The following is a 15,180-nucleotide window of genomic DNA, read 5'->3' as shown; positions in this document are numbered from 1 at the left end:
AAATTCTACATCCATTGGCTTGGACAAGGGATATCTAGACGAAGCTGAGACGCTCGCCCATTCCTAGTATGGGTTAGTCTCTCATTAAAATAAGATTTACTTATTCATTCTCACTAAAACAAAATTTATTAGAGTTGAAAAGGCGAACAGCTTCAAGGATGCTTTAGGGATTCCCAAGCCTGTCCGGCGATCTTGGCCCAAGTCGACAACACTCCACTCTGCATCGCAATCGCAGAGCCTTGCCATCGACGGACTTAGACTTACGTCAAAAAAGTTTTTAGAAGAAAAACAATAAAATAGAACAAGTCTATTGCAGGTGGATCGCTACTTATAACACAATAGACTAGTTTTATAGACATAGCTGGAGGCCAAAAATGAAGAAGAAAAAAACGCACCCAGTTAAAAAAAAATAACAGTTTAAGATAGTGCTTTTCAAGAGAAAACAAACATTATTGGCAAAAATTTTATCTTGAAACTAATGCATTAATAAGACGGTAATGTGCAATCATACTGAAGATGATTTTAATGTACTGAGCTTGATTTGCTCGATCTTTGAGAAGAAGAAAAGAGGATCTTTTGCGGCATCAAGAAGTGAATTAACTACTATATAGTTTTGGGGTTAATTGCTAGCCTACAGGTTATGTTTTGTAGTTTATTATTAAGAATCTAACAATAACAAATGGCAAACTCATCCCTAATGGTTGCTATCAATATAGAGGTCACATTACCAACGCCAAAGACAATATGGATAACTTCAGCAGATTTTTGACTGTCTAAAAAAAGGATTTGTCCCTATTGAACTGTTATTTGTACGCCATGCTTAAATAAAAAGTAAAACTAAATTAAATCTATTATGGGAATATAAGAAAGGTGCAGACAGGATTACTGTCTTGAATTTAACGCATTTCTATTTCACATCCTATCCATGATTCCTTTTTTTTCTGACGCAAAACAGCTCGGTAATAATATGTGAGGCAAAACACAGAATTATTCACATCCAATTACCCCGAAGCATCAGTTACACGTAGGCACCGAAAAATTACAATACAACGAAAGCTATGAATTTACTCAACAAGAAAAATCCAAGCACCACTTTTTGGCATTAAATAAGAGGACTGATTCTCGGAAATACCATGTATTCTTTTCAAACTTGAGCAATATTTTTTTTTTTTACTAAAAAGGCAACGAATTTAGCCATATCTGTGAATTCTTATCAGTCACCCCAGACTTCAATCTCATGCTGTCTGAAACACTCCGTATAATTCATCTGAAAAGAATCAATCGTTTGGTGACTTCAGAAGAATTGTAAAAGTATATTTGATTTCTGGATATTTTTTTTGGAATACCCCTCTACGTTCCATGTCCCCCAGCCAAGTTGGAATCATATTTTTACACTGTTTATTCATATGGCACTTTGCTTCGGCTTGGTCTTCATCAGAAAATCATTTCAGGGCGGCTGCTCGTCATTTTCCTTTTTAGTGTACATGTTTATTTTTTTCTCCATTTTTGTTTTTGATCTTCGTCCCTGCATTGCTGGCCATAGGAACTTACAGGAGAGTTTATTATAATGCAATTATTTTTATTGTTTGTCTTCTTCTTCTTGTTTGAAGTGTTTTGTGAACACTTTCACAAAATCTCATCACGAGAATTGATTTACGGGATTATTGTATTGGATCTAAATACAATATTTTTATCTAACAAATAAGGTAAAGTATCAGTCTTTTTTTTTTCGTTTTCTCGAATGGTTTTTCATCGAAAAGCCGATGAAATCTGACGCAAAAGCATAAAAACCCTCTTTTTTTCATAAAAGCAGCTATGTTTACACTGTATGATGAGCATCAGCCAAAACAATGTAAATTAGGCTTTAACTCAACAAAAACTTATAATCCAACTTTCTTTAAAGACCATAAACGACAGGAGTTGTAAATATAAACTAAAAGTAAAAAAAAACTGTTGAACACAAATAATAAATTAAGACAATTCTTTATTATCTTTCCAATTTGAAAGCATCACAGTTTTCACAAGAATGACAAAACCACAAAAATCACAATGAGATTTTAAAACAGATATGATTTGCTACCAAAAAAGGAAGCAAACTAGATAAATAAATAAATAAAAAGTATCAAGCATCGCCAGAGCAAAAAGACAAATAGACAATGAAACTGAAATAGACTAGCCAGAAAAACAAGAAAAGTAATAGTTACATTTAGGATCAAAACCAGATTTCACCATATCCCCGTACCAAAAATAAAATGATGCACCAAATATTTATATAGCTTCACAGGAAACAAGAATGAAGTTTCTAAGCTTTTGACTTTCTCTTTGATACATTAAATAATATAAAATATGTAAAAATTATATCGTTCAGCTGAACATCCGGCTTAAGTTGGGTGCATAACTCTAAGATAAAAAAAAAAAAAAAACAACAAAATTGCTGCGGTAGGCAATATTCGTGAATTACATCAACGAGCAATTTCAATTGCCGTTACTCAAGGTTCACAATGATCATACGAGGAATGCTCGCTTGTATTGGCGATTTAATTGACAACTTCAGCATTTTTAGCGGATTTGTCAAGCCATTGTTAAAATTCCTTCTTTTATCAGGGAGCCAGGCAATTTTTATGTATAGTCATGGAAATTGACGGTTTTGATGTCTTCAAAACAGCAGTAACAGCTGGGAAAAAAACAATCATGAGTGAAAATTAGAGCAGCTAGAATTGTATATTGATACAATCCGCGGCATTCTCTATCGCAGTACCTTTTTCAGTGTGAACCTATAGTTAGGTTCACACGGGATAATCTCAGCTATGACTGATGCTACTGTCTAAAGAAAAAAAGTCAACAGAGGAAGATTCCTCCCACTCAATAAGTTCCCAGGAAAAGCAATTGAAATTAACACAGTTAGCAACCAAATTGCCCTGGCAAACGAATATTGCCTATTGGCGAAGGAGTGATGGATAAACTTATATTCGGCAGTCTTTGAAGCATTTTTTCCACCAATCCTTGTTAGTTTCCTCTGCTTCTCATGAAGCAAATGGTGATGGAGACAACAGTTCATTTTCTACACGAAATATGTCAAAGATATAATACTTAGGCTGAAATAAAAATTCAGTGAGATATTATTTAATCATTAGCAAAGTTTCACTTTGACACGCCCCCATAAAAACTAGCCACCCATCTTCAGTTATAGGTATGTGAAGCTATTAAAAAGCTTAGACCTTGTGACAGATGCTCAGCGTTATAAAAACCGGACCTTTTTCGACAATTTCTTTATTGTTAACGGTAGAAGAATGTATTGTTATTATTTTTAAATCTTTGAAATGACAAAGATTCCGAACTTGTAAATATCTGTATATAGAAAATACTAAAATAGCAAATTAGAAGCGAAATATAAAAAAAGGTAAAGGATACGGCATTAGACTCTACAGTCCGTACCGGCGGTGCTGATCTCCGTTTCTGGGCCCTTCAGCCAGGAAGTGTAATGGGGGGCTGGGGGCCAGCCATCCTGTGCTTTCGCACACCCTTCCTGTTCACCTTCCCCAGATTTCTCCAGGTACCCATTTAGAGCTGGGTCGACTCTGGCTAAGCTTACAGAGTCACGCCACTGACCCCCGTCCCTAATTGAAGAATTGGGTACTCTGGGATTCGAACCCGCGTCCTCCCAGACAAGGGATCCCGAATCCAGCGCACCAACCCACTCGGCCAAGGACGGCCGAAATATAGGCTTCCATATATATTTTTTTTCTCAAAATGTAATTATATTCATAAAAGCTATTTATACCCTCTGTAGCGATCCTTTCAGTTTCATATCTATACACAAATAATAAATTCAATTAATAGTTTCATAGGGCTGGAGCGAATTTGAGTGAATGGTGCCAAATTAAGAAACGCCAAATACAGAAACTCATGTTTTGCGCAAAACGAAAAGAAAAAGCTAAGTCTGTCTAGCCCTTAAGACTTGAACAAAGATAAATAAGATCGTAGACTTTGGCTTTGATGGCTGGAAAGTCAAAGCACATATAAATAAAAACCGATTCTTATCAAAACATATCTAACACCGGCTTTTGACTTTGCCGCGATTCCAAATATCCTCGTTCCCTTACTTAACTAACTAAGGAATATAAAAATACGGTAGTAATCAAGGTGCATCTACATGGGTTAGGGTTGGTTCAATTTCTGCCCCACCCCCCACTCTTACAGTACACATTAGTTGAACATTGATTTTGACAGAGCTTTAGCAGTTAGGTCAAGATTAAATTTGAGTGAATTTACGCACTTGTTCATTTTAAAGAATGGCAATCAGCAAAACCAAATGTTGTTGAAAGGACAATCAGCCAAAAGGCTCGATACAAAGTGTTAAGATTCTCCAATCAGCAATTAGGATACCCATACTTTATCAAATTAAGAAACACCAAAAACGTAAACTCATGCTTTCGAAAAGAAAACGCTAAGTCTGACTAGCCCTTAAGACTTGAACAAAGATAAAGAAGATCATAGGCCTTTGTTTTAATGAAATTTCTATTTGTCTTAAACTCAAGGCCATTTTATCTTTCTTTAACAAAACCTTGTTTTTCCCAAAACAAAACGGCCTTGTCTTCAAATTAATATAACCATACAAACTTAAGGCAATACCAAGCTATTGAAAGAATGGACACAATCATTTTATTGATGGTTTTCATGACTACTTAGAAAACCACCAACGTTTAGTAATTTTGCAAGAGGACTGATCTTGAGCAACAAACTTTGGCAAATTGACACATAAATACTCGACCTGCCACATCGGTGTAAAAGAAAAATAAGACAAAATAAATAAAATTCACAAAAACCTCTAGAATAATTTGATAATTGCACAAAAGGCAAAAAATAGACACAAGCGAACATACATATTTAAAGAGTCTAAATCCCACTTAAAGAAAACCATTTTACAAGATTCCACCTTTTAAAAAAAGTGAACAAAGAGAGAGTTTTTTTTAAAGCTTTTACCCATTCTTCATTTCCCTTTTTCTGGTATTAAAGTGGCATTGGCATAAAAGACCAAGTGGTATTAAAATGTTCAGCCAAATAGGGCGCACCAAGGTAGAGCCCTCGATTGCCACATCGGCCTGCCACACCTGCCACATTGGTAAGCGGACGTTAGTGTTCTCTTAGCAGGTAAACATGCTAGAAACCAGATACAGCAAAAATGATAAAGCCAGCAAACACACACAAAAGTTTTTTTTTACATTATTCTAGGCTCAGACATTCCAATTATTTCAGCTTCTAGAATTAAGACACACAAATGTAGCTCGAATAAAGAACAGCGGAAAAGACTCCGAAAAGTCACTAGAGCATTAAAAACCTTTTATTTGTTGAAGTAAACTTGAAATGTTTGGATTTGAACTTTATTAAGAAATAAAGCGGTTCTTATGACTGTATTTCAGTGTTCGTCAACATGAACACAGGTTTGGTTTAAAATATTCTAATGTTGACTTTAACGGCTTCTGCCCGCTGATCTTCAATTATTGCCACCAAAGGGTGATTTTCTTGTAACATTTCCGTGGAATTACACGCCAAGATTTTTCAAGTCCCTTATTACCTGATAAAAGACAGCACTGGATTCGGGTTTAAATTGATATAAATTTACAAGAAATGCAAAATAAAAACCATACACTTACATATATGAGTGAGATCTCACGACTCAAAAAGATATTTTAGAAACTAATCCAAAGACGACTGCAGTACAATTAATTGAGTTTATACATTAATTGACAGAAAAAGATTCAGTTTCCGTAGCCTTCAACGTCACTTTATAACATAACATTGGCTTTTTGAAGAAGGCTATGAAAGCTTTACCTGAGGTTTAATAATAACAATAAGGTAAAAACCTAATAATAGCTGCATTTTTTTAGCCGCACATGTACCTGAATTTCCGACGACTAAATTTTATAATCGCCGACTAATCGTTTTTTTTTAGATAAATTTAACCCTCTAGATAATAGTTTGTACAACAGGGAGATATACAACTCAAATTAACATAGCTGCATCTTGCAAGATAAATTTTTACAGAAAAGCAAACTTTAAGGAAAACATTTGCTGAATAAGATAGGCCTGAAGCCTTGTAGAATTCACCCCCCTCCCAAAGCCTAGTTGGATTTTTCAGAGCGACTTCAAATTTAGTATAAACTAGCAGTTTGAAAACACTTACTCCTCAAACCGGCATGCAGAGAGGCACGCTAAATCACGGTGGAGCTTCTTAACATTGTGATCACTTGAATCTCCAGAGGTGATAAAAAAAAAGGCAAAAAAATAAAATTTCGTTTTGAATCCCAAACAATTTTTATCTATGACTATTAGAGGTAGTCGCTGATACACATATGAGCCTAAATAGTCAATGAAAATGATTGTGTAAACAAACAAATAGTTAAACAGCTGAAGTCATCATTTATCAACAAAATCCACGTTAGAGGTCTATTTTGAAACAGTTGTTTTAAGATATCTCTCGTGACCCTCACATAAAGTTGCCCAAGAAAAACGATATTGCTGAGCTGAATAAAATAAACCCAGAATAATATTTCCGACCAAGACCTGATTGACAAAAATCACAATTATCACCAGAGGCACGAGTACATAGGAAAAAAATACAGCTATTATTTCCAATTGATATAGCTTGAAAAACAAAGAAACAAAAGAAAGAAAAATGAATCACAAAACGAGATATAATAGGCCAAAATCTGAGATGTTTGTGTGATCTGTGATCCATGGGCGAAAAATGGAAGGTAACTTATGTATCACGTGCAAGAATCAGACCTGAATCACTATCGGGAGTTCGTTCACCACCAGTTAGGGCTTCAATTTCTTCACAGTTTTGTTCCGAACCTATCAGAAGACATACCGTATTAGAAAGTATGTTGGAATTTTCATGTTAAAAACACATTTTTTTGGTTATAAGAATCAAAAGCAATTTTTACGATTATACGTATTGTGCAGTTGACGCCAAATGCATAACTCAAAATTCCCCATTTTTTTTGGGGGGGGGGGTGTTTGCTACCAAAGGATGGTTAAATTTACTTTTTTTTAATTTGATTAAAACAATATTTTAAGCGACCTGGGGGAACCTGCTCATTCACTTCTACCCCTCTTTACGCAAGTGGCGGCAACTCATATTAGAGCAAATCGTGAATGATGGCGAGGGAAATCATTATCAATAAAAGAGCAAATGAAATGGTAATATTAACTTTAAACATATTTTATTATATAATTTGGTTCTTTTAATTACGTCTTTTTTCATTTAAAACAGAAGGATTAAGTAAAAATTTAATAGTGTAATAGGTGGTCACTGTATTTCTCACTGCTGTGTTTGACAAATATTTAGGAATCTGTTTATGTTTTCTAATGATGTTGAAATAGAGAAAAAGAAAGCCAAGAGAGAGAAAAAAGAGAGAAAAAAAAAGCTTTTTTAGCACAGAAAAAGCGGTATCGACAATGTTGCCAAATTAGAAATAATAATGTTATTAGTATGCGTCTAATCCTAAATATTATTTTTAAAAAATATGAAGCAATTCAAATTGATTATCGAATTAAAGCTAAAGACAATTCACAACAGTGCATGATCAAATCCTTTTAAAGGCCTGACAGAAACTAAAAACTTTTGGAAGCACTACCAGAAAATAATAGAATACTTTAATAATACAATTTTTTGTTTCAATACAAGTTTAAATCCAACGCCAAACTATATAAAACCTAACAGCCTTTATAACATTAGAGAAAACAAAAACTGAAATCTCAGATAAAAAGCAAAAAAAGTTTTTTAATATTGAGAAAATTCTACATTACAGCCTCTAATCTTTCCATCCATTCAGAAAATATAATAGATTTTTCATAATTCTTATTCGTATGATTAATAGCAATTCAGTGATTTCCAAATCAGGCATAAAGCAATTCAATGTAAGGTAAATAAAAAAGTATTGCAAAACTAGCAAAATAGAAGGTCAATTAAATCACTCAGATGGCAGATCGATTATCTCCGAAAAAAAGTGAAAAAAGAGGCTTTGCTGGTTTTAATTTAAAAAAAAAGAAAATTTTTAGTAAAAAAAAAAAATTAAAAAAAAAAAAAAAAAAAGAAAAACACGCAAATATTTGCGTGTTTTTAGTCAGAAAGCCGTTTCAAGGTGAAGGGTTATCAAATCAACATCATATATATTTTAAAAACTTGTGGTCAGATCAATACTAAGGCAATAACATATTTTGTTTCGTTGCAGAGAGAAATTATCAGCTTTTTCAGTCACCTCAATTGATGGGGGGGCGCCTGCACTCCAAGGCTCCCCCTTAGATTTTGAAAACTACCTATATTGAATGATTACAAGATTCCCCTTGATTTCGAAAAATATACTCCCTCTCCCTAATTTCCGTGAACTAACGCTGCTGACTTTTTTCTACAATGCCTTTTTAGGTTTTGATATGTACACCACTGGATGCTACAGTCATCAAGTCAGCCTACAACTTATTAAATAACCGAAGAAAAACAGAATTAAGATTAAAAACTTTCCAATCAATAATAGTTCAGAAATGTTAAATACTACCTAGATTCAACCACATTTATTTCAGTCAGAAAACAAAAATTTAGTGCATTTTGAGCGAAAGAAGTTATAACATCAGAGTTGACATGATTGAAATTTTAGACTGAGACTTACAGGCCTCTCCGAAATTAAAGAAAATTAGATTATGTAATGAAAAGTAATGAAGCCTATTTATTAATATTCACTAAAGTCTAGACAACATGTATTCTCAAAATCACCACAGTCAAAGCCAAGAATCCGAATCTAAATTCTTTCATCTTGAATATGAAACAAAATCGACATTATGTAGCGAAACTGTATTGAAGTTTAATATATTGATGTCTATTGAAGTTTATGCCTTAGTTTCCGAAACCGGAAACACCATAGTCAAAACTCAAATCAGAATTCATAGTCTCTTATATCAAAATTATAAAAATATTTAAAGCAGAAACAAAATTAGATGGCATTTAAAGTTCACTTTTATATATGTGTTTGAAAAGTTTGAAATGTAATACCACTGAGATGAGAGGGGGTGGGATTAAAAAATAAATAAATATATATATATATATATATATATATATATATATATATATATATATATATATATATATATATATATATATATATATATATATATATATAAATATATATATATATATATAAATATATATATATATATATATATATATATATATATATATATATATATATATATATATATATATATATATATATATATATATATATATATATATAGAAAATCAGTATTATGCAGCCGAACAATGTTTAAGTTTTCACTCTAATTTATAAAGCCAGAATCCCCATAATCAAAAGCCATAAGCCAGAATGTACAATTTCTCATCCCAAAATTCAAATAAAATTGATACTATGCAGTGAAACCGTATTGAAGTTCGTATAGACGTTTATTAAAACTTAAACTTGCTCCGTACTACCCAAATGAACATAGTGACAACCCTGAATTGGGATTTGCAGTCTCTCATCGAAAAACAAGAAACAAATGAAATTGATGTCAGGAAAGCTACATTGAAGTATATTGGACAGGGGATGTACCCCTCCAGTATCGCCGCACTCTAACAACCCAAACCGACATTTAAAATTTCCCATTCAAAACTCAAAGAGCATCGATAATATCAAGCGCAACTATGTTGAAGTTTATTGTTGGATTGTATCTGAAGAGCGATTAATGTTGCAAACATCGTAATATACAAAATTAAAATTACATAAAAAAAGCTTGATTAATTTCTCAATGCAACGAAATAAAATATACGTTTATCTACTTAGGTTTCAAATGACAACTTTTTGAAATATAGACATCCTTTCTAGATTATACCCAGTAAATTTCAGCTCGGACAGATTGGAACTTCGAAAAAAAAATGCAGTTTCTAATTTGTAGCATTAGTCCATAATTTCTTTTCAGAAAAAATTGTTTTAAATATACAAACCTAGATTGCATCCACTAATGGTCGTTCAAAAGAGTCTCTTCAATTAAGAACACAATCAAGTGCTTTGACAAAAAAGCATTAAAATAAGAAAGAAAAGTCAAGTTAATCCATTTGGCTTCCGAATTGCTGATTTTAAAAGAAAAAAGGAAAAAGGGAAACTAATGAAGCATAAACAAAACAAAACAAATTGGTTTAACAAACAGGTCACATGGAAAGGAGTCTTTTATCCTTCCATATTTCGCCAAACATGCCCCACAGAAGCACACAAACATAAAAAACAATAAACCTGAAAATCCAACAAAACTAAAGCTAGGACAAAACAGAAAATAAACTAACTCGAAAAAAAACGAAGAAAATAAATGACAACTAGAGAAAAAAAGAAGCAAAAACGTACTAATAAAACACTATAGTGCAGTACAATTTTCAGTGCTGTGGTCTAGAACTACTTACGTAGAATGATCGTTGAGAGAAAGGACCGAATTCATACCAATCTATATATAATAATATAAGGATAAACTGGAATTATAGGTTTAGCAAGTCGTATCCTAAGCTTTTATGTCGTCAGGACTGTTTTAGAAAAAATAATGTAATTCTTCCGCAGCATCCGCTGCCAATAAATACTAAACTGTTTACTCTGCCTCGTATTGGCTGAAAAGCTCGGATGACGATTAGGATTGCAATGCTGAAAGAATGATTTTATTCCTGCTAAACCTTTCGCTCCTGAACCATCAAGGTTGCGATCTGCATATTATCTCATGAAGATTTACAATTAAGTACATTTATGTTTTATTTTCTTCTAGTATTGCTTCAGTAAAGTTTTAGGAGCCATACGATTTCCTTGCATTACAAATAAAAAATAAATAAGATAAAAAAAAAACAACAAGTAGTGTTCTTTTCTACTTTTCTCAAGTCTAGGATATTGTCAAAAAAAAAAAAAAAAAAAAAAAAAAAAAAAAAAAAAAAAAAAAAAAAAAAAAAAAAAAAAAAAAAAAAAAAAAAAAAAAAAAAAAAACTGGAGGCAACCCCCTTTGGTTAGTTATATTTAATGAATCTACTCTTTTAAAGACATCACTGAAGAATCAAAAGTGAAATTTTATTCTGTTGACTGCGAATGGATGTATTACTCTTAATCCTTGTTCACCAAGGTACTTAGCTAGATATCGATGTTCAGCCATTGTCACTATAGACCAGTGAAGGTTACACAGAACCTGAATAGCACTATTACTGATAGACTATGATTATGCTTAGAGATGTGATGTTTAGCTAAGCATAGATGTGAATTGGACTTAATAGTTTTTTTTTTTTTTTTTTTTTTTTTTTTTTTTTTTTTTTTTTTTTTTTTTTTTTTTTTTTTTTTTTTTTTGGCTAGAATCCTAAGAACCACCACGAAATACTGATCCATCCGAAAGAAAATAGGAAAATCATATTCTTAGATTTGGCTAAAGAATTGCGCTCGAAACGCTGCACAAATAGTTTTGAATTTCCTTTCCTTTTTCAGCAGAGAATTTAGGCAAAAAGCGCAACTTTAGAAAATTGTTGCACGAAGCTGTAGGTGAGGGAGAAACTCTAGTAAACAAATTTGAAATTATCATAAGAAGATAGCACGATCACCAGCTCGTCCATAGTCAACAGAAATGCTGTTCTCCAATTTGACCGCCATGCTTAGAGCGCAAAGTTGATAATTCTCAATCCGATAAGTAATCTTACGGCACTGACACGCAGTTCTACTGAGTCTTCAGGGTCCCTTCTTTGAGAATTACTCGAAAACATTGTTTCTCTTTTTTGTCTTTTACAAGAGCAATTGCATTTCAAGGAGGCACATCAAGGAGGCACACTCGTGCCTCTATAAAGAGGCGACACACGACAATGTTAAGCGATCTTCGGTTCCAGTGGTCGCAGACGGATGGGGAGGGATGCATTTCGTAGCCCGAGCTCCAACTAAGAAACCTGCAAAATTTCATCCCCCTCCAACTTTTTCTTCATGGGGAAAATCTGGCCGAAAGTTTCGACCTGTCAACCCAAGCCCCCCTTTAACGTTGTCCGATCGGGCTGAAATTCACAAGTTAAGGTCCCCTAGGGCCCAGGAGCTTATCCGCGAAATTTCAGCTTGATCCGATAACTCCTTCCCTGTTTTCCAGAAACCACGCATAGCCACTTAAAATTCATTTACTTTTTTTTTCTAGACGCCTACAGGTCACATCCGACATCGGATCTGGGTGTACGAAGACTCATTCGATGCGGAATTCTCCGAGTAAGTGCCCATGAAAGTTTCGTAGGAAAATCTTAACCCCCCGAAAGTTTCGACCCTCCAACCCCCCCCCCCCCCACCCCTTTTAACGTTGTCCGATCGGGCTGAAATTCACAAGTTAAAGTCCCCTACGGCCCAGGAGCTTATCCGCGAAATTTCAGCTTGATCCGATAACTCCTTCCCTGTTTTCCAGAAACCACCCATTAGCTATTTAAATTAACGGATTTCTCTCCATAAGAGCCCATGTTAATTTGAAATTTTCAAAAGCTATTGAGAAGTTATATTTACACACATGCAAGTTATTAGCTCAGTTGGTAGAGCGTGAGACTTTTAATCCTCGGGTCAAGGATTCAAATCCCTTACGGACGGTTTTTTTTCACAACATCAAAAAAATTTTGATAACACCTGGACAGCTTATCATTTGAGAGATAACAGAATATTAGCTTGTTATGAGCAAAAGAAACATTTCGGTCATTCTATCTATTTTTTTTTCTATTTTATACAATGATTTAAAAGCGGGGGGGGGGGTTCCTCTCCTAATTCCTGTACGAGGAGTACAGGAATTATTAAATTACATCCACCATGGATTGTAGAAAAACGTACAGAATTAATATGAAAAAAAATTAAACCTGTACAAAAGAGTCTTTAAAAGCGGGGGGTTTGCCTCTCCTAATAGTCTTCTTATAGTCCTAATAGTCTAATAGTCCCATGTTAATTTTTGAAATTCTTAAAAGTTACGAATATCAACATTCAAGTACATCAAAATAATCAGCTCGGCACGGCGAGAATGACTGCAAGCATCATAAAAATCCAGCTCCATTCCAGAAAAATGTTTGATAACACCTGGACAGCTTATCATTTGAGAGATAACAGAATATTAGCTTCTTATGAGCAAAAGAAACATTTCGGTCATTCTATCTATTTTTTTTCTATTTTATACAATGATTTAAAAGCGGGGGGGCGGCAGCCACCCGAGTTCCTCTCCTAATTCCCGTACGAGGAGTACAGGAATTATTAAATTACATCCACCATGGATTGTAGAAAAACGTACAGAAATAATATGAAAAAAACTTCGTTTTCTTAAAGAGTTAAAGAGGCTGCGTCCCAAAGTCGAACCTTAAAACGTACAGGAATTAGAAGAGGCAGTTGGGGGGCTGCCGCCCCCCAAACCCCCAGCTTTTAAAGACTCTTTTGTACAGGTTTTTTGTTTTTTTGCTAACCCCCAGCTCTTGGCTTCGGAAAGGCCCTCTTTTAATTAACAAAAAATTGAAATGAATGAATAATGGAATAACTTCGAAAAATGTTAAACACAAGAGGACAGGAGAACCATTGCGCCGAAACTAGTAATTAGTAACAATGAAGTCCCCCCCCCAAAAAAAAAAACCTGTACAAAAGAGTCTTTAAAAGCTGGGGGTTTGGGGGGCGGCAGCCCCCCAACTGCCTCTTCTAATTCCTGTACGTTTTAAGGTTCGACTTTGGGACGCAGCCTCTTTAACTCTTTAAGAAAACGAAGTTTTTTTCATATTATTCTTCTTATAGAATTACTAATAAACACTAAGCAAAAACATAAAATAAACCGTTTTCTTGAAGATTTCATAAATCATATTCCTGTTAATCTTATAAATGACAAACAAAAATACACAACGAACTACGTCTCCTTTAAAATAAAAATATCAGACCAGTCAATAACTACAAAACTGTTGATTAGTAAATACATAAGTTGCATCTGGGTATAAAAAGTTCACATCTCTATTTTTGATAAATTATAATTCTAATAATATATTCCAATTAACTTTTCTCAGTTTTGAGAAAAAAGAAAAAAAAGTTTTAAGAAAAAGTCTTGGATTCTTAAAAATCCAAGAGACAGTAATAAACAGACAATTTCTTCGGCGTTGGACGGGACCTTGTCAAAACAGAGATATGATTTTTTTATGACCAAGATGCTAGAGATAAAATTTTCTTTCGTCACCATGTTCAAACTCCCCAAAACAGTATGTAGCCTCTCTTTGTCTGCAGCCTATTCCAATCGATCAACAACATCGTCTATCATCTTACGTGAAACAGTGTTGAACGAAAACTTTGTGCAAGCCATGTTATTAAATTTACTTTTAGTTATTCAGTTTATTATATATTCTGACATGAAACAAGAGTTTCAGAATTCTTCTTGTCAAAAAAAAAAATATATAAAATACGTAAGGAATTTCAGCATTGTTTTTCCATATCAAAGCTTGTCCCTTTTCAGATACCGCTTTAATTACTCTTAGTAGGTATGCACACATGAGGGCTTTGGGGAAGGGGACTTGATAAACAGAAATAGGGGAGTTAAATCAAAGAAGTATAATAAATTACTAGTTAAATTTTTTGAATTTACATATTTACGAGGAGGGTAGATTAAAAGGCACCCCCCTTCAAAGTGAGCGTATGACTCTTAGTCATTAATTAAAGTAGGTTTTTAAGTCGAAAATAGACATTTGACAGATGAACTAGAATAGGCTGGATAAAAGAAAGCGATGTTACTAATTCCTAGCTCCAGTAAAACCGATCCCAACTAATCGAAACACAGCCAATCGTGGATAATAACCGTACTAACCTACTCCTGAATCTTTGGACGGCGAATCATTCAATTCAATAGCATCGTACGATGAAACAAGGACAGCTTTCGGGTCTGCAATTCAAATATAAACTAAAAAAACTAAAACCTTCTTTTTGTAGCGTTTTGAACTGAGAGTAGACGCTGCGTCGGGAATGACCAATCCCTATAAAATCCCTATCCTTAGAAGCAGTTCCTGTGGTGCCTGCTTTTGGGTCCGCAATTCAAATCAAGTCTCAAAAAACAAAAAAAAAATCTTTGTTTACGGTTTTGAACTGAGAGGAGACACTGCGTTGGGACTTAGTTACCCCAATGAAATCCATGTAGACCGTTCATTAACAAAAA

At 33.9% G+C, this 15,180-nt stretch overlaps 2 protein-coding genes across 5 annotated transcripts in view; both read right to left on the bottom strand.

Annotated features, from left to right (window-relative positions):
* LOC136033659 (alpha-aminoadipic semialdehyde dehydrogenase-like) overlaps window positions 1–15,180 on the bottom strand; it is a 372,653-nt gene that overhangs the window by 82,684 nt on the left and 274,789 nt on the right. The window lies entirely within an intron of this gene.
* Window positions 1–15,180, bottom strand: part of LOC136033654 (protein spinster-like) — a 79,002-nt gene that overhangs the window by 10,090 nt on the left and 53,732 nt on the right. Inside the window, exons 10-11 of one of the 4 annotated variants that reach the window (XM_065714476.1) lie at window positions 14,836–14,910; window positions 6,787–6,855 (exon numbers count right to left, since the gene is read on the bottom strand). The exons of 1 other annotated variant lie outside the window; for it this stretch is intronic. In XM_065714476.1, coding sequence (XP_065570548.1) covers window positions 6,787–6,855; window positions 14,836–14,910 — 144 coding nt within the window. Of the gene's footprint in view, window positions 1–1,967; window positions 6,856–14,835; window positions 14,911–15,180 lie in introns of those variants that run through there. 2 more of the 4 variants (XM_065714477.1, XM_065714479.1) reach the window with 2 other exon arrangements.

This window comes from Artemia franciscana, chromosome 12 (genome assembly GCF_032884065.1).
Source record: "Artemia franciscana chromosome 12, ASM3288406v1, whole genome shotgun sequence".
NCBI classification, from domain to species: domain Eukaryota; kingdom Metazoa; phylum Arthropoda; class Branchiopoda; order Anostraca; family Artemiidae; genus Artemia; species Artemia franciscana.
Note: the sequence above shows the minus strand (reverse complement) of the source record. Positions and strands in the feature narration are given on the sequence as shown.